The following is a 22,265-nucleotide window of genomic DNA, read 5'->3' as shown; positions in this document are numbered from 1 at the left end:
CAAGAAAAATGGTTGATGAAGTGTTGCAATAAATAATACAAAATTTAATACAGATGAAAGAAAACACTGTCCTGATTGAAAGTTACATTCTTCTATCACTCAAGGTTCAGACACAGCCATGTGCACCAGTCTGGCCTCTGACAAACCCCCACGCCCAAAGCACACATCTTCTGTAGCAGCTAACCCTTTGAAAGTGTGACAGAGTTCAAATATTTTGGATCAGCAATAACAAAAGAAAATGATATTCACAAGGAAATTAGAAGTGAGATTGGATTACAGAAATGCTTGCTACTTCTCAGTTCAAAATATTTTGTCTTCCTGTTTGATTTCCAAGAACATAAAGATTAATATAAAAAACAGTAATTTTACCTGTTGTTTGTATGGGTGCAAAACCATGGTCTCTCACTTTGAGGAGAAGAGGGCGTTGATGAGGATAATTGGGCCTAGGACAGAAACGGATAGGGCATAGTGAAAACTGCATAATAATGGGCTTAATAATTTGTAAGGTAAAAGACTGTTTGTGATTTTATTTTGTACAATTACAGAAGAGGTTCAGATATTCCTACACACCTTCCTTGCCAACTAGTCAACAGGGATAAACATGTATGGATTTATATTCACACGAAAATTTTTAAATAGAATTCTGTAAAGCTGAAGGATTCTTGAGTCTAATGAAGGGAGAGTGGAAAAAAGAGAAATGAAAAACATCTGTTCATGCTATCCCTTTCCAAAATGTCGGCTTGAAATTGCTGCATTCTGCATAAATGTCACTGTAGATTTTAAACTTCCACATTCAATACATATCAGATGTACCTTGTAGTAGTCCATTTGTAACAAATACTGAGTCTGTAAAAGAACAAAGATTCCAGCACACAATATATTTTGTATTATTAACAATATAAAATTAAATCTGGGCGCATTTCATACACTCATCATCTCCAGGCCGTTATGGAATCATTTTTTGTTGTGAAACAGAGTTGTATGCAACTTTCCATTGTCTAGAATTTTTCATTACAAGAATTTAAAAAGTAAGTTTAAAATTGCAATCTGTGGTCTGACAATTAACACAATATTATAAATTTATTCACATGGAGGCATGCACAATTGTTGGCACTCTGGGACACAATAAGTGTGTATACATTTCTTGATGTCTTCTTGCGCATGAGACACAGTCTGAAGGACACACGTCCAACATTACAGTCTCCAATACAATACTCTACACTACACACACACACACACAGCTGACATCCGTCAGATGGCGACTCCTGGAAACACACTACAAAATGAATACACACATATTGTGCTGTAGATTATTATTTCTTTCTTTTCAGCCAAAAGGGCAATATCATCAGTGAACCTTAACATTGCTATCCTCTCCCCTTGATCCTTTATTACTGTCCTGAACTTCTCTTTCAGTTTTCCTTCATTGCTTCCTCAACATACAACCGCAGAAATGTGGGAGTCTAAAACGTCACTTTTGAAGAACCCGGGAGAAAAGCCGATCATAATGCCAATTCAAATGATTGATAGAACTACCAAAACCGGAAGAAGTTCATCAATTCGCGAAAGATGGCGCAACGAGCAAGTAAGTGCTCTCCTCTGCTTATAGTAATTAGAGTACTCCATAGAGTGCATCCGCTACCGCATTATAATATTTAGTAGTAACAACGTGGATATTAAAGATTACGTAATTGTTGTTTTAAATTTTATTATCACAAAATTTCGAATTTAAGGAGACATCTATTATTAACTTAAAATATATTTTATATAAATTAATTACCAAGATTAGTTTAAATCCTGCTTTTTATTAGTACTCGACTCTTATTGGATGATTGAGCATCGCTGTGATTGGTGTGATGTGCCAATACATTCAAATGCAAACGGCCGGAACATCTTGCTACAAGGACTGGTGAGTGTTGTTTGATTTTCTGGAAAATAGTTGTCATTTTAAGCATAATTCGCCTTATTACGGTAACATCCATCATCCAGTTATAGCTGGATAATAAATTGATGAGTGAAAATGGAAGGTTTAGTGTTAGATGCAAATACCAAACATGTTAAGTGCATGGACATTAAAGATGATGTCAATGTTGTTTTAAATTTTAACATCACAATAATTATAATTTAAAGAGACATTTAATATTAGCTGAAAACATGTGAAATGTATTCCGTCTTATAATACGTAAAACCAAATATAAGGTAATCGTATCCTACCATATCGTCCGCATTAATGCAAATTAACATCAACGTTAATGAAAGTATTTGAGCAGTAAATTAAAGCACATAGTAGGCCTGTAAAATACATTATATATTTATGTAATTTATGCAGTGTTGAAATGCAAGAAATTATTCTATATAATTTACATCAAAGTATAGTATAGCCTTATTGCCTGACTCATTATTTGGAGAGGGATTAACTTATATGCTTGTAACACCAATAATATTCGTATTTGTAAAACGAACGTCACTCCCATTGCTTGCCTCATCACAAGTATTTGGTCATGATGCATTGGTCAAAATCCACATCCACCCCTCTTATCTCATTGATGTATGTAATAAGTCTTCAAAGAATAATATGTAACAGAATTTTGTATGTCACAATTAACATAATTATTACAATGATACTCGTCCCCATTGTTAAAAATTGGGCATATCAAACCGTCCATCTATTCTGATGGCATTCCTTCAGGGACTGTTATCGTAAATATTAATTTATATATTCTAACAAATAATACTTGACCTCCATGTTTTCTTCATTTGTCAGCAACAGGGTCTTCACCTGAAGCCTTATTATTTTTGTAATTTGAATATTGCACTTCCTCTAAAGCAGGATCATCAAGGGCTGTGCAGTGCAGCATGTTTAATATTTTCATTATTTCTTTCTGCATTTACATCATTCTTACTTAAGGGTTCTTCAGATCACTCAGCCCTTGTCTAGAGGGCACGAGAATATGACCTATTTAATTAATTTGGTTAATACCATCCTGACCTGGTGATTTGCAGGTACCTTTGTAAATAAACTTACAGTAAAACCAGGTACTTATAACCATTAAGTTATTCATTTAGGCAAACTGAACTAATGGATTACCATTAACACTAGTTTCATTACATATGGTCTATTTACCCTTAACATGTGATACAAAGATAATAATTGTCTGTTAATTTGGTGCTAAGTTTCACAAAAGTGTCATTTTTTTAAATACAGACAGAAGTATGTTGGCTGAATTTAATCGCTGATTCTGTTCTCTCTGTGTGTTCTAGTACTGCGACAATGGAAGACTTAGATGACTTTATCAACAGTGTCCTGGATGATGAAGGTAAGACCTCTCTCCTCCCAAGAAAGTAAAGATTATGATGTGTTTGCTCTGCTGTCATTGTTATATTTTAACTTTGCTGTCGTATAAACAGCAATTATTGAAAATGTTTTATTATTTGGGCTCCTCTTTAGGACATGTTGGATTGTTTGGCAAATTTGTACAAGTGCCTTCAGTACAAAAGGTCATCAAAATTACTCCATTGGTTTCCAAGTTATAAAATGACAGCACGAGACAACCTTGTGGTCCATTTATCTCTACAACTACTGCTAATAACATTCTTGCATCAATGAATATCTACTTGGCAATTTATGTTCAACATCTTGCCTGAGAAACAATTTCAATCCTGTAAAATATCCATATTTGCCAATTTTTTACAAGAAGTTTAATGTGCAGAAAACTTGAAAAATCCCTAATATCCAATTTGATGGAAATCCATTCAACTGTTCCTTATGAAAATTCATGAGAAAGCAGTTTTACAACATTAGTGGTTGGTCACGTTAAAAGGCAGCTTTACAATAAAGTGAACATGCTCTGTGTGGTCAGCTTAAGATTTAATTCAAGTGTTATTGTGAATTTGAGCCCATAATGACAATTTAATTTTTTCATTCTTTCTTAATTTGCCATCTTTCACCAGAAGACTTAATGATACTGTAAATATTATGGGCAGATGAACTCAGAAGGAGATTGCATTAAAGTGGTTTAATTTATTCAAGGTATGCGACTTGTAGATCTGTTTGTTTTTTCTCATTCTATATACATAAGCCTATTCCCTAAATATTTTGGGACTCCTACCTCCATAATGTGACCTTAAATTAAAATAAGTTGAGATTGCATTAGTATAATAAAAGTATCATTTATGACTATCATAAGACTTTTGACAGAGGGGTTGATCCACAAGTAACTACATAAAATTTCACTCATCTCTTAGGTGAAATTTCTACCAAGAAACGAAAACAAGTTGGATGGAAGGAAAAATTAGCAAGTACTGTTGTTGGGACACTGTTACTTGCATCAGATACACCAAAGCTAATAAGTTAGTTGCTTTATGGAAATAACTTATCAGATAGACAGAAAATACTGAAATATAAAAATTGTGTCTATTCAAAATTTGTAAATGTGTGCATTCAACGTATTTTAGTTACACAACTCTTGAAAAGCTTTCTTATAAATCAGGAACAGTTGCTCTTATGGAATCAAAATGTTTGTTGCCGTTTACCAACAGCCCACCCCTGGACGGTAACGTGAGCCAGAGAAATTCAATAATACTATTTACATATCATTTTCATTATTCTCCCACTTCCACGAGGTCACTTTCCTTAAGGTTTACAACTAAAATTGCATGTATTTGTGCATTTCTCATCTCTACCATTGTCAGTACTATCAATTTTTGGACAGAATGAGGCAAAATACATTCAAAAAATCTTATGATAAGATGATGAGCTCACACCAACATCCATTAGGTTCTGTTCTTTAAACAATACTATAAATGGGCATTACTAGAAAACATTTAATTTTGTAAAAATTCTGTTGTGACACCATCAACTGTTTCTTTAATATTTCATTACCTATTATTATTACCTAATATTAAGTTGGCCTAATTTAGACACAGATATTACTACAGTGGGATAGTGTCTGAATTGTCATATATTAATCATCTTTGTCATCAATGTGTGCATCTACAGACCACCAATGCCAGTCCTTGCCAGAGCTACGAGGCCAAATGAGTGTGGCTCTTCTAGTCTGTGAAACAATGCTACAAAGCACATGGGAGAAAAATCAATATCGCTAGCCATTTGTTGTGTACATTGTGGTGCATATACTAAAGACATAGAAGAACCTTGTAGTGTTTCTCTACATCTACAAAATCATCTGGTGGTTGTAACTGATCTGTGGAATTAAATATAGTCAATTCTAATAATCTTAATTGTTTTGAAACACCGAGTAAAAACACTGTGTGATCATTACAGTGACAGATTATAAATTCCCATCCAGCATAAAGTCAAGGGCCGCTATTTTTGGCTGCCTATGACTGCTTATTTGCATCTACTTTTATATTTGAGGGCCACATCCTCCTCAATCTTCAACCAGAGGAGGCGTCATATGTGGTGAAAAAGGACCTATGAAATATGTTCATATGGTGCAGTACTTAATGGCTGCAGTTGAGGGAGCTTGTAAAATAAACTATTCAAATTTATGTCAGTAGGACTGCAAGAGGAAATCGGTCTTTTTCTGTAAAATGTCATCCAAGGAATAATTTTTTCTGAGTACTGTGTGCATCAATGCATGCTTTATTACCTGAATACTACTGGAATAATACTAGGAAATGTATTCGTTACGGCTGACGGATACAGAAACTGACCAGTCATTTGAAACACAAAACTCTTGTCTCTTACTCACAGTTCAGATATTCTCTGTTATACGGATGTTAGTGAGACCTCATTCAGATATGTTAACACAGCATGTTGTATTACTTAAGATTTGTATGTCTGTAACTCTTCAGTGATCTGCAGGGCCACGTACGTTGGAGACAGCCATGTTCTATTATACTGTTGACCATATTCTGATTCTTATAGGTTTTACACTATGTTATATATGGATTCCACTTTTCTTTCAGGAAATTTTAAGATCACAGATTCAGACCAAGATAAGAGACACGTAGGACAGGCGCAGAAAATCACGCGCCCCCCAAACGCCTTCCTGGTCTTCGCCAATGATTGGCGAAAGACACTGGCTGCCCTGTATCCTGGGGAAAAAAATAAGCACATTAGTGTGAGGTAAGTTTCTATACAAAATGTACTTGAGGACAATTATTTGTTAATAATTTAATGTGCAGAGCATTTGTGAAAGACAAATTGTTTTCAAAGCCATTCAAATTCAGCAGACCTATTATTTGAGGTTTCTGATGAGCGTATTTAGCTTGTGCCTTTTTTGGTGAAAGATGACATTATATCACAAAATCTTTTACATGAATCGCATTCCACTGTACTTTTTATTTCCATAATGCTGTCACTTGGGAAACAATTTAAAAAAGTGAAGATAATTGACAACATAACACAAATATAAATTAGGTACATGTTTTTATGACTTTATGTTATGTTCAACATTGACTGGCCTACACTGTATAACTATATAATATTTTTGTGTTTTTATGGTGTAATTACAAATATTTTAAGGTATTTTAAATTAATTTAAGGTAAGCAATGTGTGTACTTAAAAAGTCATGTCAACTAATTTTTTGGGGACAAACACGTTATATTGAAGTAAGTCCAAAATATACATATGAAAGGGCACGATATACTCCTCCGATTGGCGTAGTCAGATCAGGTAGGTGTGAATGGTTGTAGGTATAGTAGGCAAGAAAAAATGACACATTACGGAATGACCTTTTTTCGTTCTTTAATCCTCGAAAAATTCAATTGTGATTAAAAAAATCAGTGTGAGTTAAATCACAATTCTTACATTAAGACTCGCAACCTTCAAAGTAGTGTCCTAGTGTATCAAGTACTCACTGCCAACGACGAGGAAGACGGCGAATACCATCAGCTTCACCTTCTTCAAATCCTGCCAATCTGTGTCGGAAATGTCCTCTCTGCAGAATAACTTACGTCATGCAATTAGGAATAATCGTCCTGAACTGCTTCACAATGTCATCGTCCTTCACTACAATGCACACTGGGTAGAGTATGCATGAGGTGAAATTTGAAATTGGATATCTTATTTCCATTTACTGAAAATGTTCTGATCGTCGAGAACAAGTGAAACATTTTGAGCGCTCTCAAACACCACTGCCTTTGCCTTTACCCAGCTGCAACCCTTGATGTTCGTCCTGCAACCTGCCTGTATTCTTACAAGTTTCACTTTTTCTATTTGCAGACTTGGCTGTATGTGGAGGACTATTCAAAATAAGGACAAGGAAGGGTATTTTGCTCGGGCCCGCCAGGCGGATGAAGAACATAGGAAGAAATATCCTGGTAAGTAATTTTTCTTTTAATGTCAATAAGCAGCAGCTCTCTTATACGTCAGAAAACTTCCAAAAAATGTACCCGAGAATTTTGAGAGACATCACTGATTCAGATATATTTGAGATTGACTGACCTGTTGCTGAGTATTTATTCTTCAGTAACATGCTTTATGATTTGAGTTGATCATAGCTGGAGTGGTAATAATCAGCAAAGGTACAGACGGCTTATGTATTTTTTGTTTTCCTGCTACGTCTACACTGCACCAAAATCCAGAATATAATCATCATCCTCATTCCCACCGCCGTAAAAGCCTCAAAGTCATGTGGGTGTGTACCAGTTGAAGAGACTTCAACCTCGATACTGAGGCAGTACGTAACACGGAAGACCTGACTGTAAAGTGTTATTAATGTTTGCTTCATTTTAATATTTGTAATGGAAATATTAATTTTGTATTATCAGGAGCTTTCATGGCGAATAAGTAGATGCAACGCTTCGGAGAAAGGTACTTTCACAATCTTCAGGGCTGTAGTGCTATGCGGGGAAATGGAGATATTTATATTAGACGACGAGAAAGCTGAGGAAAGCTGGAGACAGTTTCTCCGAAACGTTTATGAGTCAAGGCAACAGAACCCAGATATCGAAACGCATCGAGATGTTATAATATTAAAATGGAGTAACTTAAACATTTAATTCTGCAATTAGATATGATCAAAATACATTGTACTGTTTCTGTTCTTCTGTAATACATGATTTATGAATGTCACTGATTTTTCTTCTCTGATGTCAAATGACGGGATCAGAAACAACCGTGTACGGAATGCTGTAATCTGAATGTCATTCTTTGGGTTTTTAGATTATGTCTACAACCCCAATGTGGCCCGCGAAAAGAAGATTCTCCGCACAAAGGCCCTGAAGAAAATGTTGCGACGCCAGTCTGCGAAGCGACGCGTCAGCAGGGCGAAGACCAGGAGAGCCCGTATCCTGCCTGCCCGTGAACATCAACGGGCAGAGACAACAGGCAGGGAATGTGTCACTTCATCAAAGGTAAGACGTCGTCATTGCACTTGCCTGACATCTGTCGCTTGCACATGGAAAACAAAGGAGTGAGGAATGTCAGAGGTGAAAAATGACTGCTGTAAACTCTGGATTATCGGGGTGAGTAGGAAAGTAAGTCTGCCCCTGTTTGTAAGAACGCATCGCAGTTGAATTTATTTAGCAGATTCCACTACTTAAATCCCTAAAACTCTGCCCTAAGTTTTAAACATTAATTCTGTATTTTAAAAAGAAACTGGCCGTTGAAAGGAAAGACATGTTACAAGTAGTTTATATTTATATGGACATTAAATATACACAGGTCGCCATTTTACTTGACCTACGAGAATTACATCATTTCCTACATGAGCACTGAAATCACCTGTAATTAAACATTTATTGCTCTTAACCATTTCTGTTGGGTTTACATCAAAACCCTCTGTCACATTTTCATCACATCCCATTTGGGAAGAGTGCATCTGCATAAAATTCATCACGTTCACTGCAATGAAGGATGAGACTTTATCATTCTGGATATAAATGTGCATCTGATTCTTTATTGTCAGGGTCTTCTGACATCGTACTATTATATCGAATGTTGTATCAATAATTTAAGTTACAAGAATTTTGTTTAATTCGTTGCAGCCCATTAATCCACCAATGTATGTCGAACCGTCATGCGCAGGAGACAGAGTGGCCGACGACGAAAATGTTCCTGTGCCATTTGATGACGACTTTGGTTTGGCAGAATTTTTGGACGCCAGTGAGAATGCTGAAATCCAACAGTTTATTGACGATGAGGTTAGTGTCAACTCTCCTTTTGATTACAACAATTATTTGGGCCCAACATAAATTTCTGAAAGCACTAATCTATGTAAATGGTGTAGTAAAATGTGTTTAAGAGAAAATTCAAAATGGCAATTTAACTATACAGTTAAGAAATATCTGAACATTCGAGCACATGATGATTTTGTAGGTGTATTTTTAATTATGTGTGATTGTTAATAGAATTGGCTTTAAAATGGTCCTTTTGAGCTTCATTTCAATATGTACTTTCACTTTCAATGTCCCTGTTGAAAACAAAAATTACAAATTGACGAACTGGGATTTTGAATTGTTTGGTGGCAATCTCAAAGGACTCAAGGAACATTTATCCAGCAGAATTATTTGGGATGTAAGATAACTTTCCCTGAACATTTAGTAAAGTGAAACACAGAAGAAAATATAAGTGCAACGCCACTGCACATTTTTGAGCAGATTCAAGAACCTATTTTTAGCCAAATTAAACTCGTTTAAAATCTTTGTATCCACATCTAGAAATACGTATTATAGAATAAAAGAACCTGGCAAGGCGTGAGGTATAAGCCAGTACTTGCCTAATTATCACACAGAACTAATTACACACTCACAGTTAATTATTGCCACAGAAAATGCCCACCACACAATTACTGACGTGCCTCTCATTTAAAAGTATTGCCTGGATCTACGTCCAACCCCACCCTTGCAAGTCTTCGTTTGTTTCCTCCTGCTCTTCTGTTCTTGTTGAATAAGTTTTTCTACGTTGATCAATGTAAGTCTTCCTTCGCTTTTCTTTATTTGTTAAATATGTCTGATGTTTAAGTTTTTGCGTCCCTATTCAGAGGCCAACTCTTCTTGGTCAGTCAACTTTCTACGTCCAATCCCACCCTTGCAAATCTTCGTCTGTTTTTCTATGTGTGTCGTTAATATGGTGTCGTTTATCAATGTAAGTCTTCTTTCGCTTTTCTTTATTTCTTAAATAGGTCTGATGTTGTACTTCTTTACGTCCCTGTTCAGAGGCCAACAGTTCTTGTTCAGTCAACTTTTTACGTCCAGAGCCACCCCTGCAAATCTTTGTCTTAAAATCGATCAAAAGTCAGTTTTCATAATACTTTCGTAATCGTAATATATTGAATAAGTATCAGTTTACCTTGTAGGAGTTGTTAGAGTTGGTACTTCAAATACTTGATAACTTCTTCTTTCACTTTTCTGATGTTTTAGGCCAGATGTCGGTCAATTTTTAATAATGCGACGTGCTGCTTCTGGAGCAGTGATAATGCGACTGGCTTGGTAGTGAAGCGTTATTTGTTTACTCGGCATTGTTGTGTTCCACAACAATGCCGAGTAAACAAATATAAGGTGATATTTTTGATGACATCATTTTTTGACGACAAATTGGTTGACGACAACGACTAATCACAAATTTCTATAGTAGATTGCAAGTGATTATGAGCGTTTGTGGAATTTTCCTGATTGTGTAGGAAGCATTGACGGGAAACACATCCGCATAAAATGTCCCCCTAAATCTGGCTCCATGTTTTATAACTACAAAAAAAAAATGTCTCCATCCATCTTCAAGGCATCGCAGACGCTAAATATAAATTTATAACCGTGGATGTAGGAGCATATGTAAGAAGGAGCGATAGTGGTGTTTTCATGGAAACTGGTGTCTATCATCATTTGGAAAATAATTCATTCAACGTACCACCCAATAAACCACTGCCAGGAACAAATGTTAGTGTGCCTCATGTATTGCTTGGTGATCAAGGATATCCATTAAAGGAATATTTGATGAGACCGTATCCTACTGGGAACAATAATGACCACGAAACTGAGATTTTTAATTATCGCCCGAGTAGAGTTAGACGCTCAATCGAATGTGCCTTCGGAATCTTAGTAAGCAAATGGAGATGCCTCAAGACGGAACTACAATTACATTGAAGTCACGTTGATACTGTTGTCAAGTGCGTTTGCTTATTGCACAATATCGTAATCGATACATAAGGAATAAGTGAGTCTGTATTATCAGATACCAACGCAACCCATGAAAACAATGATAGTGACCAGGCCAACTCTACAAGACGTTTCAATCGGTCATCACGGAGAGCTTATGAAATTCGCAATGCATTTCAACAATATTTTCTTGTCACAAATGTACCTTAAAACTTTGTTGGTTACGTTAATTATTTCAGAAATGACAATTCAATTGTTAACACACTGCGTGATGGTTGAATTAATAATTAATTATAATGTGTGATGGTTGTATATCTGTGTATGTTAATAATTTCAATACTTACTTGTAGTTTCCAATGAAGTGGCGATCTCAATCCACAGCTTCCGAGCTACATCTCTATTATGATACTGACCACATCGCGGATCCCACAAACTTCTTCTTTCCTGCACCAAACTTATCAATTTTTCACAGTCCATCTTTGTATCTCTCACATGAATCATACATCGGCCGAAAAAAACAAACTGATTTGAATTCGCCCGATCACCGTCCGACATCTGCTATAATCGGCCGATGAGATCGGTTGCACTGAGACCACGCACGTGCCTTCCAACTGGTTTGAAAAGATCGGGCGAGTTCGGCCGAAACGACCGATGTCAGTGCCACTGTGACCACAGCCATAGAGATCGCCTTCCACGAGATATTCGCCGCATGTGTTTCCATACTTGTTCCCCATTATTCCAGTTCATTTTTTGATTCCAATGTTTATTTCCTTTCCAGATCCCAGAAATGGACGAAGATCTATATGCTTCGATTCTGGAAGATCTCAAGTCCATACCAGTATAGAATAGTCATTTACATAAATAGTTAAATTGTTTTAGTAAATAGTTTAGTATTTTTAAATAGTTAAATTGTTAAATAACTTAATTGTTAAGATTTTGTTAAATAGTTTAATTATTTGTGGCTTGTTAAATAGATTAGTTTTATTGAATAGTTAAATTGTTTTCAATTCAGTACTTATATTGTTTTTAGGAAATTAGTTGAAATTTTTTTTGTTAAATTGTTTTAGTAAATAGTTTAGTATTTTTAAATTGTTTAGTATTTTGTTAAATAACTTAATTGTTAAGATTTTGTTAAATAGTTTAATTATTTGTGGTTTGTTAAATGGATTAGTTTTATTAAATAGTTAAATTGTTTCCTCCTGAAGGTATCACCACCTTGTCGAAGGCAAATAAATTTTGCTGGGTGAGGAGGCTTGCGTGCTCAAATGACCCTTAGGGCTATGCCGGCCAGAGCTTCAGCTCCTGGTAGGGTCACCCATTCTGGACAGGTCTAATTCGATGAGCCAGACTAAGAGTGATACCCTGGTCCTCCAGGTTGGGGGTTGGGCTTGGGGTTAACAACCCCACCCCGGAAAACAAATATTGTTAGGATACTCTCAAAAGAGCCTCGGATGGATGGATCATTTGGTAATGGACCTGGCAAACGTTCACGGACTCAGAAGCAAACTGCGACATTGACCATGGCCACATGGAATGTTAGAACCATGATGAAGGTAGGAAAAATGATGGAGGTGCTGAAGTATGGGATGGACATGGTGGCATTGGAGGAGGTGAGGTGGAATGGACATGGCAGGGTGGATAAAAACGAAGCTATTTAGGTTTTGAGCCTTTAGGAGACAGAATATGCAAGATAAGGCTCAAAGGACTCTTCAGAAACTTGTCTTTTGTTTCAGCTTATGCACCCACGGAAGAGGCTAAAGAATAGTCTGATCATCAAAAGCACTTGTTTCGAGGACCATGTGTGTTGGAAGGTGGTGGGAGAAGCTGTGGAGTAGGGAAGACTGGAGGGAAGGAGGAGACGTCGAAGGCGGAGGAAGAGATGGATGCAGAACTTGGAGGAGGACCTGAGGACCTTGCGTGTTGGAAGGTGGTGGGAGAAGCTGTGGAGTAGGGAAGGAGGAGACGTCGAAGGCCGAGGAAGAGATGGATGCAGGTCTTGGAGGAGGACCATGTGGGTTGGAAGGTGGTGGGAGAAGGTCTGGAGTAGGGAAGGAGGAGAGCAAGTCCATCTACCGCCACCTCTATATATTTGTGTAATTTGGAGATTCTGCATGGATGACAGGAGTCGGTGTTTCAGGTTAGTATGTGCTCTGTGCCTTGCTGATTCTCTTTTGTCATTAACTGTTGTTTCCTGTCTGCAGTTGAAATTCTTAAGTTGGGAAGGAGTGCGTTACTTGTTTTGTACTTCAAACTGCAATGTTACCGACATCTTGTCCTTACTTGCAGTCAGGAGATCGCTTTATTGAGCCGCGTGCTGGCAAGAGTTGGCGCATCAAGTTTCTCATGAACACAGTAAGTGTTTTTCATTAAGTTATGATTTTTGTGATTTTATAAGAGTAGTGGATAGATGAAGTGAGTATGCTGTGCTCAGGATGAAATCAATTTGTGTTCATGACAATACTTTATCAGATATGTAAATGAACCTTTATCCACAAAAATTGGTTTCATCTTAATTGACTACAATTGCACTGTACAAAAACAATAACAGATTATGAAATTGAGGACATAAGAAGTGCTGTATGTCCCGGTAATTAATTTACTTTTTTTTTTCTTTGGACCTGGAGTGAGTGTATCATGCCATCATTTAAAACTACTATTTGTGATGTACTTCCCATCAGGTCTTTTGCATGAAGTTGTCTATAAGCTTTATGAATTTCTCTTTATGTAAGCCAGTTGTAGAAATGTCAATGAAATTTATGTCTGTTTTTAAATATAGGAGTCTGGCCAGAATGGATTTACTACGAAAGAGGCTCGTGAAAATGGTGACAGAGGGAGTGGGAGATTGGCATACGCATGTCTGCTGAAAAACGAACTTCTTGGCGCCAACATTCAAGATCTTAGAGACCAATGTGATGAGAGAAGAGCGTCCATTCCAGGATCAAATATATTTTCCTTGTCACCACTTAGTGCACAAAGCCAGAAGTTGCTTAGTGCACCGAGAAAGTGAAGGAGGAAAATATGAAGAATACCCTTCAAGGTTAGTCATATTTTGTATTAGTTTTAATCTTGAAAAATCCACAAATGAAGTATCTCTGCTCACTCCACATTCCGTCTCAGTGTCTGATTCTCCCCCGTCTCTGATGAAATCTGAATTGGCTGACGTGGCTGTTGTCACTCCATGATCAGCTGTTCTGCCAACACAAGCCACGAGACAATGATAGAATGTTTATTATGAAATAGTTAATTTTCTTCTTCTTTATATTAATCATTGTGAGTTTCATATTTTGTACTTTAATATTTGTCCATATTTATTGAAGGTTATGTCTTTTTCTTGAAGGTGTTGGATGCCCCTGAGCTTCAAGATGACCTCTACCTCATTCTTATTGATTGGTCTTAAGAGAATGTGTTAAGTGTGGGATTGGGAAGTTGCGTCTATCTTTGCTGTGGATGCTGTATTAAAGTATGTGTCTGGAAATGGCAACTCTGTGATATCAGTTGCATGGAATGAGCGCGTAAGTATTGGCCAGACTGTTTTTACTCAGATTGTTGAAAATTATTTCTGTTAAATATGAATTTGGTTATTTCTGTGTTTGTTGTTATTCTTTAAAGTATTTGTTATGCATATATGCATTATTAATTGTATAGGAAAATTATCACTATGCATTGACATGTCAGTTGTTTAATGTTTACCATAATTTTTGCAAACAATGCACTTATGCACAGTCAAGTTGGTTATAGGATGGGGCCAGTTGTGAAGGCCTTGTTTATGTAGGCTGTTCCAGCCATAAAGACCTATGAGCCAAAATGTATTTGTCTGTGTTTTGATATACCATGGTGTCATGATTATGTATAAATGAAAAATTATTGCCATATTCTGCAAGTGCTGTAGATAGTAGATAAGGATATGCATGTTCTGACCAGGAAATGTTACCGAACAGATAACGCATCATCACCTCTGATATAATTTAGGACTTGCTTTAATTAGTGGACACAATAATGACCTGGTGTTTTGCATTTGTAGGGATAGCTGTTGGCACACATCATGGCTACATGCAGGTCTGGGACGTTGCTATAAATTCCCAAGTTAATGAGCTGCTGACCCATCCAGACAGAGTTGGATCGCTTGCTTGGAATGGTGATGTTGTGTCGTCAGGAAGTCGGGATGGACTTATCTTACAATGTGATGTGAGAACTCCTAGTCTTGTGCCAGAGAGAAGGTTGCTTGGCCATCGACAAGAGGTAAGTAGGAAATCATTTAAGTGTTATTACTGCAAAACAGATGTAATATTTTTCTGGATTGTTAAACCATGTGGACTGACATAGATACCAGAGTTTTGGAGACACATACATACAGTCTCCATCTTGAGCTCTGAAGATAAAGACATTTCATCTCCGCATCGCATCATGACCCAGAAGAACAGCATCAACATCTTCACCACGGTCAGAACCTCACATCTAATATTGTTATTATAGTTAGAGCTGAAAAATATGTTTTAAATTATTGTCATCAATTTCAATTACTATAAATATACATTGTTTAAAGGTTTGCAGCTTGAAGTGGTCTCCAGACAAGCAGAGCCTGGCATCCGGTGGCAATGACAATCGCCTCAATATTTGGAATCTCCATTTGGATTCACCTGTGCAGACTTACACTCAGCATTTGGCAGCAGTGAAAGGTAGGAATCATTGTGTTTATCATCCGCATTTGTGACGGATTAAAATAAGATTCTATGAAGTGAATAAATATTGTTATTATATTGTCACGTGTTTGTGCAGTCTTTGATGCAGGAAAAATCATGCACTTAAAACCATAAGTGCTGGAAGAATCGGTTCCAATCATTGCCCGTAAATCACATTTATTTATGACACCATTTTTGTGGATATATTCCAAATGTGAAATAAAAAGAATGTTATGTTTTGGTTCATATTCTCAAAAAGATATTGATCGTGGAAGGGATTGATTGAAAACAATAGGAGCAAATTTTGTTTAATGCCATTATACCATGCCTTGAGCATTAATTGAAAAACTCCATGTCATCTCCCCCCCTCCCCCCGCCCAAATTTTTTTATCTAAATGCATTTCATTTCCCTGTACTGTGTATAGTATTTGCTGCTTCACATGATTCGTAATTGAGTGCTGGAATGGAAAATTGAGAAGAGCGTAATATAACTGATACAAGTTCATGGTTTCTCCAATATGGTGCTCATATTCTTTGGATGTCATTGATTTCACTGTTCTGCGCAGCATTTATAATTTGCAAAGTAAATTTCTTCACATTTCTCATCTCTGCCTCCTTCATTCTCTTTCTTTATTTTAATATTCTATGCAGCATGATGTATCAAACTGATGATTTGGACACAATTCTTAATATACAGAAATACATTTTTTTTTTTTCAGCTATTGCCTGGTCCCCGCACCAACGTGGACTCTTGGCTAGCGGTGGAGGCTCAGCTGATCAGTGTATTCGTTTCTGGAACACACTCACAGGACAACCAAAGCAGTGTGTGAACACTGGATCTCAAGTCTGTAATCCTGTCTGGTCTAAACATTCCTCTGAACTGGCAAGTTCTTTGCATGTCGATGTGATCTGCAATTTGTACTTGGAACGATATTGTTGATAGAAGTAAGATATATTATTATTATTATTTTTTTTTCTTCGGATAGTGAAGTATTTGTAAAATAGAAGATTAAATTTAAATATATATTGTGTTCACCTTAACATTTTATATATTATTTAGTGTTCTGTCTGACGACAGGTCCATATGAACAGGATCCTTCCATCCTTTTCTCGGACTGGGACCTGTTCATATACGTTCTTGGCAGATGATCCAGAAGTGGTTTTCCATTGCCTTCTTCTGTGTGTGAATGGAGTAATTGTTGGGATGCCACGGAGGAAAACTCCGTGTTGCCTAGACCACGGCCTTGCCCAACACAAGTTATAAATTCGGGCACCGCAAAAATAATTTTGAAATGCCATTTGCCTCAGGCATAATTTATAAAATCTGTACATTTGTACTTTGATGAAGATTGCACTTAATGTAACCATAAAATTATAACTGCGAAGTCGTCTCCACTTGGGACGGTTCCTTGCCTTCACCCTGTGTTGGCAGTGTAAAAGGGCCAGCTTTACATCGAATAAGTTTTCATTAGGTTAATACTTGTCGTTTACAGAGGAATTAACAGGGTTTTCATTCATCCACATCTCTCAGATTTTGCTTATGAACTGATGTCTTAAAATTTTCCAAAAATAAATTCTTGGGAAATGAAGTGTACCGTACCCCCCACTGTGGTTCAGAACACTCAGTAAACTTTAGGGACCCTCTTACTAATCACCGTTTTGGTTGCGGTATGGAATCTGCCCTGTGGTTGCCTCAGACCTGCCCAGAGTTAGCAGAGACATTGTAAACCAGGAACATTTAAATGATGAAGAGCTGAATTTTCCTTTTCCTAGAATACCTTTCGGGATAGCTCAGTCAGTATAGTGACTAGCTACGGGCTGGACGACCGGGGTTCGATCCCTGACGGGGGCAGAGGATTTTTCCTCTAGCCTCTGCGTCCAGACCGGCTCTGGGGCCCACCCAGCCTCCTCTATAATGGGTACCGGGGGTAAAGCCGGCCGGGGCGTGATGCTGACCACTCACCCCCATCTAGTGCTGAGGTCAAGGAAGAGAGGAGCTATACCTCCACTCACCCCAAAACGCCTACATGGCGTATAGTGGGACAAACTTTTTTTACTTTTTAGAATACCTTTGGTGTGCGCGATGTACCAATGCGTGTTTCCTAGGCATGTTTGAGTCCGTGCAGAGGACCTGATAAGTTTTCTTTGTACTACCATACACTTACAACAATAGACGTTTGGCATGTAAAGTACTCTGTTTGAGGCTACTCCATAATTGTACTCTGCAATCTGTAATACCAACATGACATGGTACAAGTTGTGAGGTAGCTGGATTACGATCTACAGTGATACCAATATCCATTATCCTGTGCATTAACTGATGATGTCATTGTTTGCATCATTACCTGTTAATGAGAATGGCTGACAAATTTTCAAGGAATTTGGTATGGATGTTATTCCAGATTGTTACTGTAACGTTCTACTTTGTATAAATTGGTGTGGATTAGTCTTACTAATGTGGTAGTGTGGCTTGGCATGGAGCAAGGCAAGTTCCCAAGGATGCTGGTGTCAGCTTAAACATGCTCAGCTAATATGATAGATAATACGTCCATGAGGCTACAACTTGTTTCATAAGACTATCACATTTATTTCTAACACTAAGTTCTACATAAACTTTACATTTAATTTAAAACATTACCTTCTTAATTTAGGCTAATTCACTTTATCCTTAGTATATTCTAGTTATGAAATTTTGAATATTTATTCATCCACCCGTACTAAACTTGAATACGTCTCCTCAGCGCTTACCTGTTAGAAGTAGTCCAATCAGCTGCACCTTGCCCATCTTGATTCTAGTAACCTCCTGCTATCTTCGAAGTTTCGGCCCATCTGCTCTAGATCTCACTTCAACTTCCTTTCACAACCTTTCCGTTAGCGTTTTCCCACATTATTTTGCTGACTCCTAATGGCTACGTCTGCATTTTTTCATATCCTGAGAATAAGGTGAACTAGCCTTGCTGCTTTACTCTAGACAGGAAATGAATCAATAGATTCCTACATGCAAAGGTCTACTATACTTACTTCTAACTACATTCAATTCTCTACATTCATAATTCACTACATTACTTTTGATTCTATGTTTTATGGAAATTTAATTGTTTGTTGTAGGTTAGCACCCACAGTGACTCCAAATACAACACACACATTTGGAAATATCCATACATGTCACGGGTTGCAAATCTCACTATGTCTCCAGACAGAGAAGATATTGTAACTGGCGCTGGGGATGAGACTCTGCGATTCTGGAAAGTGTTCAGTAAAGATCGTTCACGGAAGGTAAGATGTTTAACTTATTCATTGGGAGGGGGAAACTTGTATCTTGTAATGTTAACATTTTTTAAGGTTACATTTGTAGACATTTATAAAAATGTTTGATGTGATTTTCATCTCTTGTTTCAGGAGAAGAAATCAGTCCTAGACCTCCTCACCGCCATCCGGTGAAGAATCTGATTGTTTTGTTATATTTGATTGTTATGTTCAAATTAGTTTTGTTATATTTGTTTTTTCAAATTAATTGTGTTGATTTTTTATTTTCAAATATATGGTTAGATAAGACTCATGTTTACTCTTTAATGCCATATACCCAGAAGTACATGGTTCTTAAATCTCTTTATAAGTAATCAGCTATTTAGCCTTTTTATATATATGTATGTGTATATATACAGAGTGAGTCAAAAGTATGTTTACAAACTTTATATGATTGTACTGGCAGAATGCATGCCTGATGATTCGAGGAAACCCTGTTGCGTATGAATGAATCCGTCAACCTTGTGTACATCGTGCTCGGGCATGTGTGGAGAATGGAGGAGCAACCTTTGAGCATCTGTTACAAAGAAACATCCCTGTCCTTATCTTTGGCAATAAAGGCATACATCAAGACTTATTTATGGCTATTATTTTGAAAAATAAGCATTTGCGGCCACATGTTCATAGAAACATTCTTTCCTATTTTTGATCCATTAATACACACACACAGTTTGTAAACATACTTTTGACTCAACCTGTATATGATTGTTTTTTCATTAAATTGTGTTGTATTTTTAATTTTAAATATATTGTTATATATAAGACTCATCTTCACTCTTTTAATGCCACGTACCCAGAAAGAAGTACAAGATTCATAATTCTTTTGATAAGTAATCAGCTTTTTGTTCTTTATATATATATATATATATGTATATATATTAAAAAAATTAGTAGAGTACTAATGTTTGAAGAAGGAAAAGGAAATAAGGATCTTACCTTACAATTCTTCATTGTTTCCTTTCACTTTTGTCTTTTATTATTCGTTTATTTCTCAGACAAATCCTCATTTGAAGTGATAAAGGGCCATTATCAACCACCCATACCTGCTGTACATGGAGTGTATGTATTGTAGCAATTATCAGGCACATTATTCCATCATCTTGTCTGTGGTCTCATACAGTGTGTCTCACTAAATGTGGAATCCACTGTGACACTTGCCAGTGCAGCTGCAGGAAGCAAACTGCCAGGAAATGAGGTGGTCACAATTAGAACATATCCATCACATGCTTGTGGGTGGGTTTTAACTTACATGGGACTCATAAGGGCAAACTGTTTAATGTGATTTCATATTAGACCTACATAAAATGATGTAAAAATGCACCTGTTGATAGGAATGTGAATCCTTTATGTCGTGCATTCATGGCTTAAATATATGTTTGTTTTCACAATTGTAAACGGTGTTGTTTACTGGTCACATTTGGTGCCAGTGTAATGTTTGTTATTCTGCACTTTGAAAGTGTGCATTCTGTCTCATAAATGAAATTCTTGGCCACACCAGGTAAAGTTGAAAAGTTAATAATTTACTCATTAACTTCTTGCTTTGTACGGAAATTAATTGGAATAACTGTTTAGTTCTTGCAGTTATTATAATTTAATTTGCAATATTTAATGTTCTTCTGCTGTTGTGTGAGTTAATGAGTTTACAGTTTAATTAATTTTCTACCTTAGAGTAAGCTGTCATCACTGAAATATAAGCCTCTTTTGTTACCTGTCTGAAAACCCTTAGAATGAGGTTTTTTAGTAGTGCATGGCATTAACTTTATTCTCTGAAATCACCACTTTATGATCCAATAAAATAGTCTCAAATATCTTTGGAATAACAGAATGGAATGGCTATCCTCTGAGGTACAGATTTTTTCCTGTGAAGTTCAGAATAAATTTCCATTTTTCAAACTTCAACATATGACATATATGTTTGTTTCACGAGATGTGACAATTACATCCCTGAAATGCCCCATAAAAGCTGTGTTTAATTACTTGCCAAATAATGGTTGCTGTTATGTTTGAAGCAGTCTTCCTGCATACCAATACACTTTGTGAAGCGGTTTATCCTCTGCTGGAAACGTTTCTGTAACTCCTCTTTAGGAATGCTTTTCAGGGTGGCCATTGCATGTCCCTGAAATTCTGTGGCCCCTCAAATGAGTGTTCAGTTTTTGGCATAGCCAGATGTGGTGAATCTGGTAGATGGTCCAGTTTCAACATCAATTTCTGGCCTAAAACTCGTAGACAGCAAGTGCATCATTACCAAGGTCATTGTCACGATGCGTAACTTTCAACAAAATCAAAGTGAACAGTTCTCCTGCGATCGAAAGAGAAGGGAAAAGGAACAAAATTTGTCTTCACCTTACTCTCCTGGAGTCCTTTATGTCACTGGCAGACACTCAACATTTTCATGGCAACAGCACCTTCAACCTCTGTCAACACCCGCACAGTAAGATAACTAAAATAATTTATGAATATAGGCCTGCAGTCACATAGTTGAAGGTTGCTTCTGAATCACAACATGCCCAAGAACTAATTTCTGGTTGATGATTATGAGGATAAAAATGAGATGAATATAACACAGCATGTAAAAATCAATTTTCATTGCCTTAGAATTCTTTGGTACACTGTTCCATTATTATAGACTCTTAATTACAACATCAGCTTTTATTTAATACACGAGCTGGAGTCCTTTCTTACTTTCTTCAATCCTTTCTTTCTTGTCTCATTCATCCCATACCTCATTTTTGAATGAGAGAGCGCAGTTGCAGTGTTATTACAAAGGCTGCATGCAGTCAGACTGTCAACTGGCTCTTAGTCTGTTAATGCTCAATGTGTTTTCATTCTAAGCACTTGAAAGAAGAGCATCCCACGAGAATTAACAGGTTGTGGGGGACTGCATGCTATAAACTGTGAAGGCACTCAAAATTTTCCCTGTGCACGCAGTAGATGAAAGATAGATTCACTTCACATAAGTGCTTTACGTTGGCGGATCCCATGGCTACTTAAATTAATTATGCTGCAGGTCAGGAATGCCAAACTTGGGAATGTGGCAAGAGGGGGGGGGGGGATAGAGATCGCTTAGTGATCGTTTTCGGACAGAAGGCAGCATGAATTCACAGAGGGACTTCATGGTCACATTTGAGATGCTTGATTTCTTTTGCCACATTTTGAATACACAGAGAAACTTGTCAAGGAAACCTAATGGAAAATAGAGATGAAGATGTGCACAAAAA

General features: G+C 36.9%; 1 protein-coding gene, 2 long non-coding RNA genes and 1 pseudogene across 5 annotated transcripts in view; 2 read left to right on the top strand and 2 right to left on the bottom strand.

The window, feature by feature from the left end:
- Positions 1 to 512: 512 nt before the first annotated feature.
- LOC147870725 (uncharacterized) lies at positions 513 to 5,934 on the bottom strand. The gene is made up of 3 exons (XR_015533221.1): positions 5,715 to 5,934; positions 1,781 to 1,928; positions 513 to 846 (listed from the first exon to the last, which is right to left on the bottom strand). It is a non-coding gene; the product is annotated as an uncharacterized LOC147870725 (long non-coding RNA).
- On the top strand, positions 1,792 to 13,186 carry LOC147870724 (uncharacterized). 3 transcript variants are annotated; one of them, XR_015533218.1, is made up of 8 exons: positions 1,792 to 1,909; positions 3,262 to 3,317; positions 5,932 to 6,091; positions 7,191 to 7,288; positions 8,133 to 8,323; positions 8,957 to 9,112; positions 12,796 to 12,974; positions 13,071 to 13,186. XR_015533218.1 is itself a non-coding variant. In XM_087342105.1 (7 exons), the coding sequence occupies exons 1-7, from the start codon at positions 1,857 to 1,859 to the stop codon at positions 12,895 to 12,897; spliced, it is 816 nt and encodes a 271-aa protein (XP_087198231.1). In that variant the 5' UTR covers positions 1,792 to 1,856; the 3' UTR covers positions 12,898 to 13,186. The 3 variants fall into 3 exon arrangements, 2 of the variants coding, with proteins under 2 accessions (XP_087198231.1, XP_087198232.1); XM_087342105.1 differs by having other exon boundaries at positions 12,796 to 13,186; XM_087342106.1 differs by lacking the exons at positions 12,796 to 12,974; positions 13,071 to 13,186 and adding an exon at positions 11,841 to 12,051.
- LOC147870720 (uncharacterized) overlaps positions 12,931 to 22,265 on the bottom strand; it is a 65,524-nt gene continuing 56,189 nt past the window's right edge. Inside the window, exon 2 of the long non-coding RNA XR_015533219.1 lies at positions 12,931 to 12,974. This is a non-coding gene — a long non-coding RNA (uncharacterized LOC147870720). The remainder of the gene's footprint in view (positions 12,975 to 22,265) is intronic.
- LOC147870723 (fizzy-related protein homolog) lies at positions 13,046 to 20,946 on the top strand (annotated as a pseudogene).

The sequence above is a fragment of the Zootermopsis nevadensis genome, unplaced genomic scaffold (assembly GCF_977971745.1).
Source record: "Zootermopsis nevadensis isolate Lab colony 2312 unplaced genomic scaffold, Znev_1.0 Znev_ptg000208l, whole genome shotgun sequence".
Classification (NCBI taxonomy): Eukaryota; Metazoa; Arthropoda; class Insecta; order Blattodea; family Termopsidae; genus Zootermopsis; species Zootermopsis nevadensis.
Note: the sequence above shows the minus strand (reverse complement) of the source record. Positions and strands in the feature narration are given on the sequence as shown.